General features: G+C 41.2%; 1 protein-coding gene across 7 annotated transcripts in view; it reads right to left on the bottom strand.

Moving 5' to 3' along the window:
* Positions 1–3,281: 3,281 nt before the first annotated feature.
* Positions 3,282–19,833, bottom strand: part of epha7 (eph receptor A7) — an 80,867-nt gene continuing 64,315 nt past the window's right edge. The window contains exons 8-17 of one of the 7 annotated variants that reach the window (XM_069515002.1): positions 18,368–18,476; positions 15,351–15,406; positions 12,479–12,604; positions 11,835–12,020; positions 11,435–11,496; positions 11,001–11,210; positions 9,913–10,062; positions 6,118–6,311; positions 5,346–5,501; positions 3,282–4,522 (exon numbers count right to left, since the gene is read on the bottom strand). In XM_069515002.1, the coding sequence (XP_069371103.1) occupies positions 4,408–4,522; positions 5,346–5,501; positions 6,118–6,311; positions 9,913–10,062; positions 11,001–11,210; positions 11,435–11,496; positions 11,835–12,020; positions 12,479–12,604; positions 15,351–15,406; positions 18,368–18,476 (1,364 nt within the window). In that variant the 3' untranslated portion in view covers positions 3,282–4,407. Of the gene's footprint in view, positions 4,523–5,345; positions 5,502–6,117; positions 6,312–9,912; positions 10,129–11,000; positions 11,211–11,434; positions 11,497–11,834; positions 12,021–12,478; positions 12,605–15,350; positions 15,407–18,331; positions 18,477–19,833 lie in introns of all 7 variants that reach the window. The other 6 variants (XM_069514999.1, XM_069514997.1, XM_069514998.1 and 3 more) reach the window with 6 other exon arrangements.

The following is a 19,833-nucleotide window of genomic DNA, read 5'->3' as shown; positions in this document are numbered from 1 at the left end:
ACAGAGTAGCCACACTGCCTGTGTTTCAGCTCCTCTGGAGATTTGAGGTCTCTCCTATTTTCTTTGCACACTGTGGTTTTCAGCAACATAGACAATTTCAATGTTTATCCGTTGAATATGTAACAAACTTAAATGAATGAAACACTTTACCGTTTCAAATTAAAAGCACTCGAGGCATTCTTTTGACTGAGTCCATTAATATGTTTCAACAAAGCTTGGATTTGAAGGATTGCTTCATGCCATTGTGTCCTGGTAGAGCACATAAACAGACTTTTATCTGAGGCAATAGTGGTTATACCAGTATCTCCTCTGCAGAACCACAGCAGACACGCTGCCAGTGTTAACAACAGAGAACCACAGGACGCAGCAGAAGCACGCCACAACCGCAGCCAGTGTGGCTGGGGAGATGTAGCCTAAAAGTAGCTTATGAAATTAGCACCACCCAGATTGTAAGAAGCACAGCAAAGGACACTCACAGCTTCTATAGAGATTGTATTATATTTCCAAAAATATATGTACAGTCTATTACAAAGGTTACAAAGCAAAAAGAATTGTCTATGTAACAAGAAATTGTCTAATTAAATGATCCTCTTCCGTCGGGGAAAATACTTTTGACCAGTGAATATTCTCAATACTTTCATCACAGAAAAATAAATAATACATTGACAATTTGTATTACTGTACAACAAACTAAAAGGCAAAAATAAAGACAAAGTCAAAGTAAAGATGGAGATCCTATCAACTGTCTTTGGTCCTAAATGAGAAATTATGTACAACTGAAATCTTGTGGGTGACAATAATTCATCAGCAAGATATAAAAATATAGTGCATTTTCAATGTATTCAGAGCTCTCTACTGAGTAATATGTGTAAAAAAACAATATAAATAAAATGTACAAGTTTTACAATTAGAACATATACAAAGATTCCCTCACATCTCGACTCTGTCTCACACAATCAGTGCTGCACTCTTTGGAACTATCCACCACCTCGCCGAAGCGGTGAAACTCATTTCCAACTGCTGTACCACAAGATTTGAAAAATAACTTCATACTCTATCTGCGATTCCTGATTCCAACCAACGGCCTACATCCTGCAGGTTCCTGTGTTTTATCTTCTTATGTGATTATGTGTGTGTGTGTGTGTGTGTGTGTGTGTTTTGCTGAAATACAGCCACAGCAAAACCTTTTTTTGTCCAAAGCTGAGTAAGCTCAAGTGGAGAATGTGGATGAAACAGGCTAAAACAGACAGTAAAGTGACTTCGCTGGTGAAGGTTACAGGTGATTTGGACGATGAATCAATTTAATCTCAATTTGGCCCAAACTGCTGTTTCTCTCAGCACAGGGGGGGAGCAAGGAGAGGATCAGAGGCATTATACCTTAGGGTGTGAGCGGCCTCCAGGGGCCCGGTTTGAAAATCAGAGCCGGGATGGGGGGTGGTGAGACAGAGTGCTGCCTGTGAACTGGGGAGTTTTGTGCTGACTGAATGACTTTACGCCAGTATTCAATTCAAAGGTTTGGCTAAGACCCAATTGCTGAGCTTTGCTGTATGGATAGAGTGAGGGTGTGTGTGTGTTTGTGTGTGTGACACGGGGGCTCGGAGCCGCTCGGTCCCACGGTGGGAATGGATCTGAACGTGCGTCCATGACAAGCCGATACAGTTTGAAGTTTACGGACGCGCGTTCAAGTGTGTTCAGGTCCTTTGTGGTGGCCATTCATGCTAAAACACTTGATCAATAGAACAGCTGAATGTTTTTTTGGTGGGGTCTAATAGCTGGTTTCCTTTTGAATATGGTTCCTAAGTGAATACTGCAGGCACGGTGATTGACATGTACACATCATATGACAAGAGGAAGGTGCTCACATACCAAAGCTGCAGAGCTGGATTCCAACCTGTGACCCTACTGTCACAGGACAAGAGTCAACATCACTGGACAGCACAGTTTACACATGGACACTAAACATTAACTGAGATCTACACATAGTCAGGGGAATACTGCACTGAAGTCAAAGAGAGTTAATAACCTGTACAACACTGTGTATTACTGTGGTGGTTCACTGCCAGCACCTACACTGCATCAGCTCTGCAGCCATATTTTGTTCTAACGACACAAGCGAGAGAGAATTTAGACGAAGTTCACCAAAATTAAATTTTTACAGGTAAAAAGCTGAGAGATCAAGAAAACGTCACGTGATTGCATTACCCATTTGTGCAGTACACATTAAACTAACACATTTATTGTCATGACAATATTTGCTATTTTATTCAGATTAGTTCAGCTTTACCCACTTTGCAAGGTGTTCTAAGATTTTTTTTTTTTTAAATGAGACGAATGTTTTTTTTTATGCATCAAATGAGAAACTTTAAGAAAATGGCTGCATCTGTGAAAATATTGATTCATATCTCAGGCTGCAGTAGCAATAAAAGAAAATGCTAATGTTTTTTTGTCTGTTTACTGTGAAGTGTTTTTTCTTACTCAAACTGCACTAAAACACACACAACATGGAAACATGCCTTTTTTGCATGTGAAGTGGAGACAGATGGCACCAAATAGGTTGATTGGCTTTTAGGACGTCTTCTGCAGAGCCGCCTCATCTGTATTCTCCATACACACCAGCGTGTGGAAGAAAACAGGACCAATCCTAAGAGACACCTTAATGCATGTTCCGTTTATGCCTGTGAGGGATGAGCGGTGGAGATGCATGAATAAACAAAGGTGGCTGCACTGGCTGCCAACAGAGGCAGGGCCGCGGACTTAAACGGCACGATCGGCGTTTTGACACACGTTCCTGCACTTTAACACCCAAACCCTGAAGGGGCGCTTTGATTTCTGGGCGGCTCGTTGGTGTTAGATAATATCAGCAAGGCTAATTGGCACCTTTCTTGTGTTTTGAATGTTGCCTCTTTCATCTCTGCAGCCACTCGGTTAAACATTTCCCTGCCATGTTCGGTTTTCATCAAACCTTCAGCGTATCATAGTGGCAAAGTACGACATGATTATTTCATTTGATGACTTGGCACAGCAGTTTTGTGTTTTTTTTTTGTCTGACCACGTTCCAAAACCGTTTTAAAGTTAAGGAGGTACATTCCTTTCCAGCGGTGACTGAATCTTTCCAAAGGGTTTGTCTCAGCACAGCACTCACATGTGTTTATACCTAGCACCTTGAAAAAAAAAAATCTCAGGTGAGGACCACTTCTACCTGGTAATTATTGCTCTGTTTAGTTCATCTCTTCCTCACTGACTGTGCCTGTGGCGTTAAACCGTGTCCAAGTTCCAGATAGAAAAAAAAAAACCAACAGGAAGCTTGTCCACCCTCAAAATAAACCACAAAAAGCCTTGCCATTGAAGTGCCTAAAATATTGGCAAAATGAATGTAACGTATTTTAAGGCAGTATTACGTCTACACCTTTCTTGGATCCACCCTTACAAATTCCTGTGTGCAACATTTTGGGCAAAATCATGGCAAAACTATATGGGTTGGCTTCAATTTCAATACAATCTTCCAACAGTGCTAAAACATTCTACTCAATAACCAAGTAATGGTTTCCGTGTTTCCTGTAGTGAACACTAAGACAAAGGATATTGCTACTCGGATAAAGAAAAAAGTCTTGTGATTCAAAGAAGAGTTCACATCTTCTGTCTCCTCAAGTGATGCACGCTTGGGAAAATTCCTTAATACAAAAATGCGAAAGGTTGAAACCACATCAAAAACTCCTGTCGGACGCAAACAGCAAAAGCACGTGAGGATAGCATGAAAACACCAACCACTGCAAATAGTTCAAACAGCCCAGCGTGTCTCGGCACAGACGGGGACCTTGGAATCTGTGCCGAGAGATTTCCCTCCGTTTTGGATAAAAGAGGAGTTTACCCTGTTGTCAAGTCCAGATAGAAGAGCAGAAAGCATTGCTGCATGCGCAACAACATGTCACTGTGGCAGATACAAAGAAAATGAACGAATAGAAAAACAAAGAAGTGAAACCATTGCGAGACGTTTTTTTTTGTTCTCATTAAAGGAAATCCATGGCCATGGCGTGCACTTCAATCGTTCATTAAGTTAAATGAACATAAGTGTCAAACTTCTTTCCGATGTGCCATTTGATATGTGGTTGAGTTTCTAAGCGCCTCGAAAACCAACAAAAAAAGAAAACAAAGAAAAGTCTCGTCCAGGTAGTTTCTTTTTTTGTTATTGTTTAGTTTTTCGTTGCCCTTTTCCTCTTTAGTGCCCTTAGATGCGGACCACAATCCTTCACTGAGGAACAAAGGAATGATTTCACTCCGGACACAGCCGGAAGAGTCAGACATAACAGATGTCTGTTTACTTTGAAGATCCCGGTAAAACGTCCCAGGCGCTGCTCCGGGTACGTTCTGTTTTCGTTGATCGCCCCTGTCCGCGTTGGCCGGTCCCAGTCACACCTGGACGCCAGTGCCGTGGAGATGGAGCATCTGGGCCCTCATAGTCTGTATGCTGCTCATGATCTTTTTCTGATGGCCCACCAGCGTGATCCCCAAGCTCATCACGTCCCTGGAAGAGAGGACAACACATCAATCAACGCACTGGACCACGGCACGAAACAAGTGAGATTTACAGCTTCAAGATTTTCATTATAGTGAGTAAGGGTAACAGACAAAGGCAGCCAATCACACCGGTTTGGTTATGAATTTCAATAATGCTTTTTAACACCAATTTCAAATATGGAAAGGAAAGTGTGATCCATTTCCTTCATGAAAATCTGTAAATTGATAAATCATAGATTTCTTCTATTTGTGGCCAATAGAAAATTACTTCTGTTTTTTAACTTTGCGTAAATCTTTAATTTAAATGTCAACAAAGAAAGTGAACAACGAACTGTGTGAAGTCATTCGGTGACAATCAATGCAGCAATGACACAGCTATAAAGCATTGGGTATAGCTTGACTCTGTTTTTGAAGAGATGGCATTAATGCTGTGGAAACATTCACTTTACTGAATTCATCAACACAAGTAAACATGGAGAAAGTGTTTAGTTTGCATTAACAGCAAATTAAAGCAGGAGGCGCAGGAGGATCAATAAACAGGGAGGCGCATGACTAAATTATGATTAAGTAAAGTAATAAAACAGGGAAAATAAAAAGGCATGTCTCTAATAAAGGCCTGTTCTCTCTGCACTTTGGGTAAATAAAGGCCGAAGCCAATGAAATGAAAATGAGTTACAGAGACTACAAGTCATCCATGAAGCTGTAATTGAATGTAAAACAGAGAAAGTAGATTCTGTTTACTAAAGTTTAGAGGGAACGTGTAAGTGAGATCCCTGGTATTAATGTTCTCCACTGATGCTTAACCCCTTGAGGGCTTCGTATCTACTCACTCGATTGACATCCTGGCCACAGATTCCAGGGAACTGTAGCCAGCCGCTGTGAAGTTGTCTCTGTATCGTTCCATCTTGATGGCTTCCAGCCACTCTCCCACCGAGCGGAAAGCGGTGAAGTCTGGTGCGCTCTGATCTAACAGCGGACTAATTGGTCTGTGGGATGAGCAGAGAAAGATGTTTGTCGTAAGTGAGAGGGGAGAGGAACAACAGTCAAACCAGACAAAACAACAACCAAAGGCTTCAAACTGTGCGGTCAATTGCAAGAAGGGGAGAGGTAGCGGAATGGAGGATTCTATCAATACGAAATCCACAAACAGATGAAGCATGTCACCTTTCTGCTTGATAAATATTTTGGTCAATATCTTTTTACATTCCCCCTCATACAGTCTCTATATTGTAAAGTGCCTTTTTAACCAGCTCTAACCTCCAAGTCTCAATCTCACCTCGGAAAAATATGTTCTGACTGCAAATAGAATTCATTTGACAGACGTCAGAGCGAGGTCTGGAGTCCCGGCTGCACTTTAAAGTACCAGGAACTCATTATAGAGATTGATTTAAAAGCCCTGCTATTGACCATAAAGCCAGGGAAGCTGCTTTGGGGTATCGATCCCTGGGGATTTATCTTTCATCTGTGAACTACGGAGGCTAAATCATAAAGTGGACACTTTGGATCGTCCACTAATGTTCTTAAAAATAAAAGTTTAAGTTCTTTTTTTTTTGAATGACACCACATTTTAAAAATGAATCATGCCAGGCTTTATTTCCTTACCTTGTACACGTTCCCACTGGGGTTTTCAAGGTGTTAGGGTTACGGATCATCTTATCGAGGATGCCAACTATCTGATCAAACTTGGGCCGTTCAGCTCTGTCTTTCTGCCAGCAGTCCAGCATTAGCTGATGCAGGCCTGGCGGACAGTCCATGGGGGCTGGAAGACGGTAGCCCTCCTCTATCGCTTTTATGACCTGGGGGATGCAAAACAGATGGACCGTTAGTGTCAGCATTAAGTATAACCCTAATCCCAAACTTTTAAGGTATTAATCCCCAGCCATAACCTTTTACAATCACCAAACCCCTAAACCATTAAGTATCAGCATTTAGTGTCATGCTATCTCCAACCCCTTAAGATTAAACCTTTAGTGTTTTTACCCAAACTGGACTGGCCTAACTGGAATGGATGGTTATGGGTCACTTTTATAATAAGTAAAAGTAGCTGCACTGATAAGTTAGAGGAGTAATTGAGAAGAAATAGATCTCTGATCTTATGATCCTTACTCGTGTCAAAGGTTAAGGGCAGAGGAAGTCGCACCTTGTTCAGCCCTATGAGGCAAATTATGATTTGTGAATATGGGGAATGCAAATAAAATTTGATTTATTGATGCCTGATCCCTTCACACCAACACACCAATGACATTCTAAGTATGTCCAAACGTTTTCTGTTCCTGAGTGAGGATCGTTCTACTGCATGTGCCCCTGCTAGGACTATAGCTAATGATCTCCATTTCTGTTTATGAGTCCTGTGTGAAACAAAACTACCTGAAAGATATTGTTTTAAAAAAACCACTTAACCAAGTTTATGTTTTATGTCCATGTCACTTCAGAATGGAACTCCCCAGCTTGTAAAAACTACTGACTAGTGTCCATTTCAAATCTGAGAGAATGAGTCATCACCCAGTTATTTCAGCTTGAGATGGAGAACTTCAGGTGGTGGCACCATGGGCCTTACAAGATGCAGACACAACTAATTCATGGGAAGTGTCCAGCCATTTGTTTTACTTGACCCATTCTAGGTATCCTATTAAAGTCAGAACTCACTTTAGAACATGCATTTTTAGGTGACAGTTGTTTTAGCTTGCTGTCTTTAACAAGTGTAAAAATAAATTGCCACAATGCTCTGTAGAGAATCTTGACCTCGTTTTACCCAAGTTATTTATGATCATGGTCATTTTCATAATTTGTTGTAACATTTAATTCACATTGTTGTAAAGCTTTGTCTGACCACCATGTCCTCATATATCATCAATGAGGCTGGTGAGAATACTGTGGAGATGTTTACTAAGATACTATATATATGTCACAGTGCCCGAGTTGTTTTACCTTTCAATTAAGAGATGTTTTACCCGAGATTAATTTCCCACATTGTTTATATGTCTAAACAAAAGGCTCTGATAAATAATTGACCCACGATTTCTGTTCTCAGTCCACATAATGCAGGGAGTTTAGCAGAGACTTCATTAAAAGTCAACACCATGACAACAGTAGATGCAGCGGACACTTTGATTTGAGCCCCTACCTCCCCTCCCCTTCCTGTGAGGATGAGGGGCTGCATGTGTTTGTGCACACTGTATATTCATCAGCTATTCCTGTCAGGACCTCGCATACAAGAATGAGTCATGGAGGGAAAAGGTGTCAAAACACTGAAACTGTTGGGGAAAATGCAAATAACGTTCTCCCAGCATCCCCGGAGGATGTTTGCTGACATCTTGACAAAGCGCAAAAATTTCTGACATTGATGTCTGTCAAGTACTGGAGTGGCAAAACACCACATACTCCATTCCAATGCCCAGACATCTTGTTTAGCATTTCTAACATCTGATTGTTCAATCAGCACGCCACTGCTTTGGAGCACCAAAGAATCTTAATGATGTTAAGCCCCAACGTTGTGGGTACTAAATACCGAGCGCCATGTAGGAATCTTAAAGGCCAGAATCACTCGCCTTCCAACATCAATCAAAATGTGTCAAGAGTCCGACGATAAGAAAAAGCTTGGAGTGGTCTGGCACGGTTGGACTCCCTCAGTGGGAGCTGGCAGGAATGCAAGCAGCAGCACTGTTTTGTGCTTTGATTGTATTAGAGATACAAGCATTAGTAATTCTAACATTTCAATAAGAGTTATTATCTTATTACTGATACAAGTGCAACTTGATGTTGCTGACTCATCTTTAGGTTCCGTACTCATCCAAAATTAATCTTGTGCAATGATTGCAATGTTTGACGTACAACAAGAAAGATGTAAACGAATTCCCTTGCAGGGAATAAGTATAAATATTTCATTTAAAAGGTGTCAAAACAACTATAACCCGGGTACTTAAAGAGGTACTGGATGATTTAGTATTGCACCTTCCTAAAGTTAGGGGACTTAAAAGGGCCAGATTAAAAAATAATGGTCAAAATGAATGCAGCAGAGAAGGATATTGTTGCTTATAGCATTGTAGCTTTAAAAACCCAATCTGAAGCATACTTTCTATTAAAGTGGTCATATTTTGCGTATTCTTTTTGCGTATACTTTACAAAGCTCATCTGCAGCCACAGAGGACATCATAAAGCTGTTTTGACAGGTCGTGTCGTACCCTGATAAGTAAACGTGATCTGCGAAGAAGCACTTCAACATCAGAGCTTATCTATGACTTTACACATTTGGAAATCCTCAAGGGAAACAAAATCAGCAAAGTCCGGGTAAACTTGAAAATATGCACGAGTTGTGTGTTCTTGGTTCAACGCTGCCACTCTCACTGGTTGCCATTACCATAAGTCATTATGAACTTAAATTTGAATCTGAAGCATCCTGCATGACAAGTGCGTTCCACTCCTGTTCTTCATATTAATAGCACTATCAAACCCACGTTCTCAGGACTTCATTTTTATGCCTGTCCCATTTCAGGACTCTTTCTCCCTCAAATGGATTTAGACTGCAAGAATATAGCAAGACTTCTTGAACTAATTAAACTCAAGGTTACCACCCCCACTGAGCTGTTCTCAAGAGAGTCCTGCACGTCTAAAAGAAAAACCACAAACTGGGTTTTTGTCAGTGACATTCTCTGTTTTACTGGGACAACTTCATCAGGGAGAGTTTCAGATAATCTTGTAGTCTTGTAATTCCGGCCCCCTTCATTATCCTTAGTTTAGACAGAAGTAGGTAGTTAAGATGCAGATCAGAGGTAATTAATATCCTCCACTCCTAATACTGGTTTGTTGTTTGTAAGCAAGACATTATTGATGGTTTTGAAATTGGAGATTCTTAAAGAAACTCAGAAACACGAGACTCCACAGTTACACTGGATAGAGCAGGAAGTAATGCCTATTTCCATTATCTCTCAATCTGTCATTAGAATTACTCCTACAATAAAATCTCAGATTTCAAATTCCCAGACAGAAAAAAAACCATGCATCTTTGTGTCTGACCAACAGTTCAAAAGGCAAAGAAATCATATGTTCAATGATATAGAACAGATGCAATCAAAAAGATCACAAGTTATTTGGATATCAATAAATATGCTGTATGGCGATAAACTATTTGATTCAATGCTAAAAGTTGAAGTGGAAAAATTGTATCTGCAGTTTGTAACACCTATATAAATCTGTTTATATCTCTATAGATCAAAGAATCTGGTAAAATCCTAAATTCACTTAAGAAAGATTTTGAGTGAGAAGAAACACAGTTTTTCTTTACATGAGGATGGTTTTGTAATCTAAGGTTATGGTCTTTGGTGACAAGGTGGTCCATCGGCAGAGTGACAACATTGCAATGTTAGTATCTTAATTCATTTCTATTAGGCAGTAACTCACATCTTGATTGGACATGTCCCAGTAAGGCCGTTCCCCATAGGACATCACCTCCCACATGACAATACCATAACTCCACACATCACTTGCGGAGGTGAATTTACGATACTGGATGGCTTCGGGCGCGGTCCACCTCACAGGTATTTTGCCACCCTGTTCAGTAAAATGCAGGTCAGTGGCTGGAGCAAAGATCAAATTCATAACATCCTGCATCTTCCCCTAGAATATCAATTAGAGAGAATTTTGAAATTACACACAGGGTAAAAAACAAAGTCCATTAATTAACAGCTTGAAAATCTTTACAACCGCAGGCTTGTTGGCTTATCATGAATTATTAAACATTTTAAAATACTGAACTATTGGAAAGCAAGTGACACAGAATACACTGTCAGTAAGTTAAAGACAAAGGATTCTACTTGTTAATATTCATCTTGATGAACTGCACTGACATCTACACTGATATGATTCAAGACATTTATCAAAAATTAATTATTTTACAGCATTAGCAAAGCAGCAACTATGTTTTTTGAATATCAATGAATCTGTCCATTGTTTTCTAGATTGATTGATTCATAATTTATTATATTAAAGATCAAATAAGATACTATATCCATATCATGACTGTGAAAATAATTGTATCCTTCCTTTAAAGGCTATGAAGATATTTACAGTTTTGATACAATAATTAATATTGACCCACATAATTTCTTTATTTTTAATTCAATTGCTTTCCTCGATTCTCACAAAAAATTTAATTTATTTAAATTTAATTTATTTTTAATACTGTATTGTATCAGGTGACTGACTCCTGCAGTCTATGGCTTCATATAATCTTAAAATGAAAACTAAAAACTTGACATTTATAACAAACTCAGTGTTGCCTGTATTTTTTATTAATGGCTTATGACTGATCATTAGAAAATGACTACTATCATTAGTAAAGCATTAGCTAAAACTTAGAAACCCTTTAGTAGAGATTTGTGCTAAAATACAGGCGGTGTAGACTACTGGGGCATTCAATCGCACTCCTGCCCTATCTTCATGCACCGGCTGTGACTTATTTGAGAGGGTAAGAGCTTCAGTTGACTCACAGATGTTGTATAGACAGCCTCCGGATCATCGTCGATCACCCTCGACAGGCCGAAGTCGGACACTTTACATACGAGATTGCTGTTGACGAGGATGTTTCGCGCGGCCAGATCTCGATGGACGTATCCCATATCGGCAAGATACCTCATTCCTGCCGCAATGCCCCGCAGCATCCCCACCAACTGGATGACTGTGAACTGACCATCGTGTTTCTGCATGGTACAAAAAAGCACAGGCGGGTCAGCCATCTTCGCTGACCATGGGGGAAATGTAGGTCACAGCACTGCAGCAGCTCCAGCACAAGATTTATGATATTTATGCGATGCACAGATCCTACTGCAGACCGCCTGCTCTCTGGGACACTTTCTAGGAAATGTAAAGAAAAGTCATAAAAGATGCTGCTTTGGGCCTCCTGTGCTTCGATGGTGACACTCACCCTGAGGAAAGCGTCTAATGAGCCGTTCTCCATGTACTCGATGACAATCATGACTGGTTTTCCTGGAGAAAAAGAGACAAAGAAAGAGAAAGAACCAGACAAAAAGGAGATAATTAATTAATGATGACTCCATTTTGTTTGTCTACAAAATTCTTTATAATAAACGACTGGGCTGGAGCGGCTTCCAAGTTATTTTTAGGTGCATGTTTCATCGGCTTTTAATTAAAAGTTACCATCTGCTCCTTTTATTACAGTGTCTAAATGAGAAAATATTAAACAGGGAGTGTGGCTAATTTAATCAGACATAACGTCAGTCTAACTTTGACGCGTTTATCTCCCAAACAAACATGCACTGATGATTAGATTAGACTTCACATTTTCTATCCATGTCTGTATTTACCTCTTGTCACAACACCTTCCAAATGAACAACATTGGGATGGTCGAACTGTCCCATAATGCTGGCCTCGCAAAGGAACTCCCGCCTCTGCTTCTCCGTGTAGCCCACTTTCAACGTCTTGATCGCGACCGACACGTCCCGCTTTCCCGGCAGCTTGAGCCGGCCGCTGCACACCTCCCCAAACTCCCCTGTGTGGGACGAAACCATTTGTGAGTGAGCGATTGGTGCGGTAGGTTGAAAAAAAGAAAAATCAAGCACCTCACGATGACAAATGCATTAGCGTATTTTGAGACAAAGGAGCTGGGCTGTGGTGGAATACAAATTGGAGTGCGACATCTTGTTATACTCAGGGGAGTGTAACCAAGACCTATAATAAGACATGCTAGAGATGCATAGATACTGTCATTGACCGCCTCCGTAAAACCCATGTGGCAGCAATTTTTCAGCAGCGGGAATCTCCGCGACTGCCTCCACCAGACACACATTAATTGCAATGAACTTTTTCTCCTCTTTGCAATTGCACTATCAATATACAATGCATGAAGCTGTGTCCCTACTCAAGGTGTAAATATTTGGCTGTCAGTGTGATATACGAGAGCGCGGAGTGACTAAACAGCACAAGCTGAAAGACGCAGGATGGGCTCACCTGCTCCAATAACCCGCTCGATTTTAATGCAGGAGGCGTCCAGCTCCTTGGCAAATTGATGGACAGCTCTGTTTGGGTCCTCGTACGTCTCAGGGTCAATGTAGGTTTTGGTGCCTGGAAATTTGACTGTAGAAAGGTAAGAGGATTACTGTTACGATTAAATATGCACACTGTGCACCATCGGGCACTTGACAGGCAAACGGTTGCTAAGACCAGTGATTCAAAGGGAATTGCTGAGCAGTAAGCAGCCGGTGTCAGAAGGGCTTTCACACAGGGGAATTCATCACAAAAGGGAAGCAAAGATTTGAGTAACCTGTACGAGGGGGCTATTTTATGAGGCTGCAAGTTACCTTTCACCTTGCTGCAGCTGAGACTACTGCACTGAAGCAGAAGAAGCTACTACTTCATGTACTCGTCATACTTAGTAGTTTTTATACCACATGACATCATTCAGGGATACAGAGCTGTTCTCCTAAATCCCACTTTCAGTTTGATTCACAGTCTGTGGTCACAAAGGAGCACTTTATAAATATAATAATAAAATATAATGATAAAATATCATTGTGCTCAAGGAAATAAACCGGGCAAGCAACAGTGACATGTATACACAACTGGAACTTGTAAAACATTATACATTATATTATTCTAAATATTAAAATGTGAAATGCACGTAATAATATAATAATGACATATTTTACTTTTCAGAATTGAAGCATGTGATTGAAAACATGATATGTTTTTTATGAGTTTGTTAAGGCTCGATGATTACTGTGGATTCTTATATTGAAGTTTGTGAACCCAAAAGTGGCGTGTGTTTAGATAAAATCATGTTTTGGAATTTGTCTAATTTAAATTGACCCTCTAGATTCTTTAAAAGATGAAAAATGGTTTCAAATGTTCAGCTAATACAATAAATAAATGCCCTAAATGAAGCTATGAAGTTATTATGTTAATGTTGATGTTTTTCTGTAGGCCCATCCACCAAACCCTAGGACCCGTCCACATTTCCTGTGGTCAAACAGGAGCTGGTTGGGTCCTGTTCTGTTGTACAGAATCTATTGTATCACATTTTGCTGGATTTTTGTGTTCATGTGCGCATTCGGGCCTTTTTCCATATTCAAGGTCTTTTACACCTTCATAACACTGAATTAATTGGTCACTGGTTTTGATCCCTCTCAAGCAGTAAGTTCAAATCCTAAGATGTAATGGGGATGCAACAGGAAAATACTCTGACTGGTGGAGGTTGTTGACTGCAGACAATATTACAGCTGGAAAATACCTCATAAAATCGTTTATTCTATAGTGTATGTTGATTTACAGATGGCAATAAGTAATTATAATCCGACAATGACGCTGGAATTGAACACTGGTGACAGATAAGGTAATAAAGGACTGTGGTCTGTTCGGTACAGATGCTGCATTATCTCTCATGAAGTAACTAAATGAAACTAAATGAGATTTTGTGTGGGAATGAGGGACTGTATTTTTAATTCTCTTGCTTGACTGATGCCTCGGGCGAAGCATTTAGGATATTTTTCTAAAAAGGAAATCCATGCCATTTCAAACAACACAGACATGGGACTGGTTCATGAATATCCATGAGGTGAGAGGGGGAAGCAGTTTGCAGAAAAGAAGGAAAAACCAACAAGGTTAGATAAAGGCCAGAGACGGTTAAGGGGGGTTAACATTTTTGCACAGTTCCCCAAATTAACAGCAAATTACAGTATTATGCACTATTTACTGAACACACAACCCACGGGTCCTATTACACTGTGCGTTTTAAATTTCACTGATAACAATATTACCTGTCAACTTTAAAATTTAATGAGCACAGAGAAAAGAGTGCAGCCAGAGCGCACTGGACAGAACAACACAACTGAAGAGTGAGCTGGGAAGAAACCGATCCTCTGTATGTAGGAGAGACGTGATGGTGGCCGAACCAACGGCGTAAATCGAGCAAATGTATCGCGCTGCAGCGAGGGGAGATTTCACTCCACTTGCTCCCATAATTGCTTTGTCCATTCCAGATGTCAGCAGATCTGATAGGAGACGTCTTATCACGACTTCCCCGCCGCTACATGAACGACAAATTGGGTCTATGTGTTGAATGTGTGCGCTATCTAGCCTCTGTCGCCCTGGCGGCGTCCCCTCATTCGACATTGCATGGCGGATCCCTCCATTAAGCTCGACACACATCTTGTTTGTGTTTTCTCCGTTTTCTTTTCCTGTCTCTCTCTCTTTCCTCAGCAGATGAGGCCTGTGGTGAGCCGCTGAGGTGGCTCTGTCAGACACTTAGCAGCAGCCAACCTGGGCTCGCCAGCGCTGCCTCTGCTCGAGCTGTACGCTTCGTGACACCCCTGACCCTTTGTTTCCAAATCAGCAGTTTGCCTACAGCGTGGATCATTACGGCTCCACTCGGGGAAGCTGTCTCTCCAGGGGCATCATTAGGGGTGGTGTGTGAGTGTTTAAAAAAAACTCTCTTACTGATAGAAGCTGCCTAGGAGCAGTGTACACCATAAACTCTGTCACTCGCTAAAACCATCCAAGTTGTGGCTTTTACATTTTTTAGAGAACACTCCTTCCTCATGGGTCAGACCTTTACTGCCTCCCTGACGGCTGTCACATTCAGGTCTTTGTAGTTTCCTGACCTCTTCATCTCTTCACACTGAATCCAGCCAATCAGCAGCAGACGTCAGCCGGATTGTTCCCGGCTTCGACTCAATTCAAATGAACTGGGATAAAACAGTCATGCCTGTGGGTGCTAATGGGTTTAAAGGCACCCTTCCTGTCTCTGTGTGTGTGTACACATTCTTATACATAGACATACCGTGTGTGTGTGTGTGTGTTTGGGCTGATGAATGCAGGCACTCACACTGGAAGTAGAGCTCTTCATCTCCCTCCTGATCCGCTTTGCTGTACCCGCAGTGCCTGCATGGAGGGGGGGGGGAGAGGAAGAGAGGAGCAAAAATCAACTGATTGGTGCGGGAGAAATAAACACCCTAAATTACAAGAATTTTAATGTGGCAACTAACGCTGTGCATGACAAATCTCTTAAGACACCCAGCTGAGCAGCAAGAGGCTGTGAACCCAGCAGCCGCAGCCTGGGAAAGTAGCTCGAGTATCTCATCATGCAACATATCAACTGCAAAGGACTGTTCAACATGTCTTTTAATATGAATTTATAATATCAATGTGTTGAAGGTTCCCTCGAGCAGGTGGCAAGACACACGTGATGGATATGCACTTACTGTGGAGGAAAAAAAGAAGAAAAAAGCATGTGTTCATGCTGCATTCTTTAACTCTTACAGCCCCATCCTGTTTTTAAAGCCTGCACGTACAGCCACAGTGACTACATGCATTCACTGGCTATTCTTTTACTCTTCCTTTAACAGGAAGTGTGTTAAGATGATATTACCAGACCATGTTTTATTCAGAATAGGTAGGACTACTAAGAAATATCAAATAACATTAATGTAATGTTTTTTTTGAATTATAAAATTATTTAGAGATCTGACTACATGTGTCCTGTGAATACAAAGATTGTAATTAATGATAGGATTGGTTATTATTCACTGTTTTTATAAATACTATAAGTGGCGACATGACAAGAATTATTAATAATACACATTTTATTCTCTTTTTCTTATTCTAATATCACAATGGATTATTAAGATTGTTGCAGTTATTAGTATAAATTATCAGTATCATAATATATTTTCTTGAAATTCCCTCCTTATTCTCCCCACCAAATGGTGATGATAATAATAATAATGCTATAACACTATTACATTCTGTTGACTGTCCTGTATACACTGTTCTTGTCCTCTTTGTTTTTACAGTGTCTTGTCTTTTGTCTCATGAGGTAAAAAAAGACAATGTAGGACAAACAAAAAAGCTAATTTGTCTCCCCTGTTGTTTTTGTTTGTCATATACAATAACTACAGAATCTACGATCTGAAAGTTGATGCCCTGAAAGCTAATCATGGTGTGTTTTCCATACAAGTGGTAACTTTGCATTTGCCACCTCAGTTGTAGAAATTCGGGGGAAACAAGGACTTGTGGGTAATCGAGCGAGCCTCCTACAGCTTTCCAAATTAACCTGATTCATTCCAAACACTCGTGACCAGAAGTAATCACAGACTGTAGCTGCTGGGTTCGGTCATCAAGCTCAAACTCGTATGGATCCTCATAGATCTGGTTTGCTGGTCGAGCTAATCACCCTTTAACACCGCTCTGAGCTGTCGCATTCTTTTTATTTTGGGATTTATCTTTTTTAACTGGGGCTAATTATCCAAGGAATATAACCAGATGCTAGTGTTCGTTGCTGGTGTTACAGCGCTTTACGTGTTGTATTTGTTATAATTTTCAGACTACTGAGGGCTGAGCTTTTTCTTCAGACGGCTTCAGTCGATTTTCAGGAGATGAAATAAAAGTGTTAGCGACGACAATGTTGGTGAGCACTGCAAAAGCATTTCTTGTGGACTCGCAGCTGGAGTTACAGTCAACAACATTTCTCACTCTGCAGCAACACTTCTCCTCCTCAGTCGACTGTGGAGAACAGCAACCGCAGGAACACAAGCAGCTTCTTGAGGCATGTTGTCTCTCAGTACCGTTTGGTTTATCCCCTCATCTGTTTTTCTACTTTTCATAAAAACACGATGAGCCATCGCTGTGAAATGACTCATCCCCTTACTCGTCAACGGCTAAATCCACCAATGCATTTAGCTTTTTCTGCAGAAGTGTTCCTCAGTTCCCTTCAAGGACAGTATAACTTGTAACCTACACAGTAACCAAATTACTGTGTGTGGATCAGGTTAGGTCAGCCCCAGATGTAGAACCGTTAGCATAATGGCCTATTTGGAGCAGCTACAGTCTATGATCACATTTGTTCAAAATCAGGAAATAAATAGTAATTGAAATGATTTGAGATAAAAGACAAATTACCAAAAGAAGTACCCAAATTTACCAGATAAAAAGTTTAAGAGGCTCCGTCAGCACCTATATATGCAAGTTGGTCCGAGCCATTGTTTCCCTAAACCATGACATCACAGGTGGCAAAGTTAGCACAACCTGCGAGGCACGGTCACAACATCTCCACTACAGGCAGATGGGAATTTACAGATCATGTTGGGATGTATGCTTTGCTTTGTATGCCAAGCAGGAGCCCAATTTAGAGAAAATATTACATTTAGATAACGTTACTTTGGAAAGTCTCGATTTATATGGCTTAACACAGCTTAAATTAAGATGTGATTGACTGGTATTGTACTTTTGGGAGAAGTGGTTGGCATTATCTGCTTCAAGCTACAGTTTATCTTCTGTTCTTACATCATCTCTACACAGATTTATGGATCTTTTCCATTAAAGATAGTGCTAATACTGATTCAGAGGGATGTGTACAACATCTGCGTAGCTGTTTTGACTGAGTCATGACTCTGAGAAGGAGACAGACAATTATTTGACACAAAATGTCCCAAATGGAGGCATTTGAGGACTCTGGAGGAGTCCACCATTAAAACAAGCTCTGATGAAATGCTATTCGTGCAGATGAAAACACAGATGAGAGGGAATGGTGATAATGACAATGGGCAGGGTGCTTTGTGATCAGTGCCCTCAGGTTCTCACAGTCACACAGGACTCCTTGCCTCATAATGGCTCTGCAAAAAACAGCTTTAAAAATTTGGTTGGGGCTGGAGGGGGAAAAAAAAAAGAAAGATGCATCACAACCCATTAGCACAGCATGCCACGAGATGATGGGTGCACGTGTGTGCATGTGTGTGTGTGCACGTGACGACTCCACAGACGTGGAGGCCTGTGAGTGACAGAAAGGCTAATTGACAAGCGCAGACTCACAGGAGCGGAGAGTCAATGGGGCCCGCGAGAGCGTACCTTCTCCCGATGATGAAGCCGAACACCATGAACACCAGGATGATGGTTCCCGCCACGGCCACCACTGCTATGATGATGACGGGGTTCTGCTCGCTGGAGACAATCGCAGCTGATGACACGGACACACACAAACACACACACACACACGGACAGACATGCAGAAAGACAGAAATGCACAGTGTGAACTTCAGCACATCAAAGAGCACAATCTACAGGGCATAATTGAGCTCAATGAGCAGCATGGAGATTGATAACCCCCCCCCCACCCCCGCCTTCCTCTCCTTCCCTCGAAGAGTGGAGGAGGGACGCTTCTATTTTTGAGCCGTCCTTATACACACGGCTCTACTGTTTCAGAAAGTGGGCTTAATAGTCCCAGACGGCAACGGCGATGCCCTTCATCTCAAACAAAGACACATTGAGGTTGGATTGTTTCCCATTCAGAGCTCTCATAGTGCTCAGATTGTTTGCATTGACACGCTGCCGATTGCTCAGAGGAACGGCTCGACGTATAAAGTCAACGCAAGCGGTGTATGTGGGGGAAAATTCATGCATTTTAAATCGAGTGGATCTGAGGCGAAGGAAATACTTGGGAAGATAATGATTTTTTTTTTTTGTTGTCTGTCTGAGGAGTGGGGATGAAAAACCTGGTGACATTTGATCAGCTGTTACTCAATCAACCTTCAGTGTTTCACCAACTGTCTATTTTGGGAGGAAGTGCGAGGACTCAACTGTCATAGCACACACGAGCAGGTTTCACTCTTGAGGCTGTCACGGAGGAGACTGCTGGTTGCCCGTGCTGGTCAAGGACACTTTGACTAGATTGCAAACTTCTAACCTTGTTACAGGGCACACTCTGCGTGTGGTATGAGTAATTAATGTGTCCTTTTGTGCAGAACTGTTGGCTGGGAGGTGGGTGGGGGGAGCAGTATGGTCGGCAGGTTGAATAGTGGGCCTCTACACTAAAGAAAAACGGATTAAAGAGGTGACTAATAGGGGAGCAAAACCTATTCACTACCCACTCAATTACATTTATAACAAACTCTGTATTAATGAATCCTTAACATTTGTGACTGCAGACAACTTACTAACATTTACTAAGTATTATAAGCAGCCTGGGTCTGTGCTGAGCGAACAACATATACAGCCTGTTTATCTCAGAAATTAACACTGTATGAGCAATGTCTTTGACCCCCCCACATGAACATTTTGTGGTTTTGGAATGAGTTGCAATCAGGAACTCTTTCTTTCCAACCAACAGCTGACCACAGTGACACAACACCCCAGAGTCTTGGGCTGTGAATCATTCCCTTGTTCACTCGTTTCCTACTTCCTCTATAATTTCCACTGAAGAGTTTACCCTATAGCAAGGGTGACGAACCTTTTTCCTATCATGGGCCAATTTAATTTTTCATAACATCGTTCCATGGCCATACTAAATTATTGAACATATATATCACACTAACTTC

Source organism: Paralichthys olivaceus, chromosome 19, assembly GCF_024713975.1.
Source record: "Paralichthys olivaceus isolate ysfri-2021 chromosome 19, ASM2471397v2, whole genome shotgun sequence".
Classification (NCBI taxonomy): Eukaryota; Metazoa; Chordata; class Actinopteri; order Pleuronectiformes; family Paralichthyidae; genus Paralichthys; species Paralichthys olivaceus.
The sequence above is the reverse complement of the archived record's forward strand: the minus strand, read 5'-3'. Positions and strand labels throughout refer to the sequence as shown.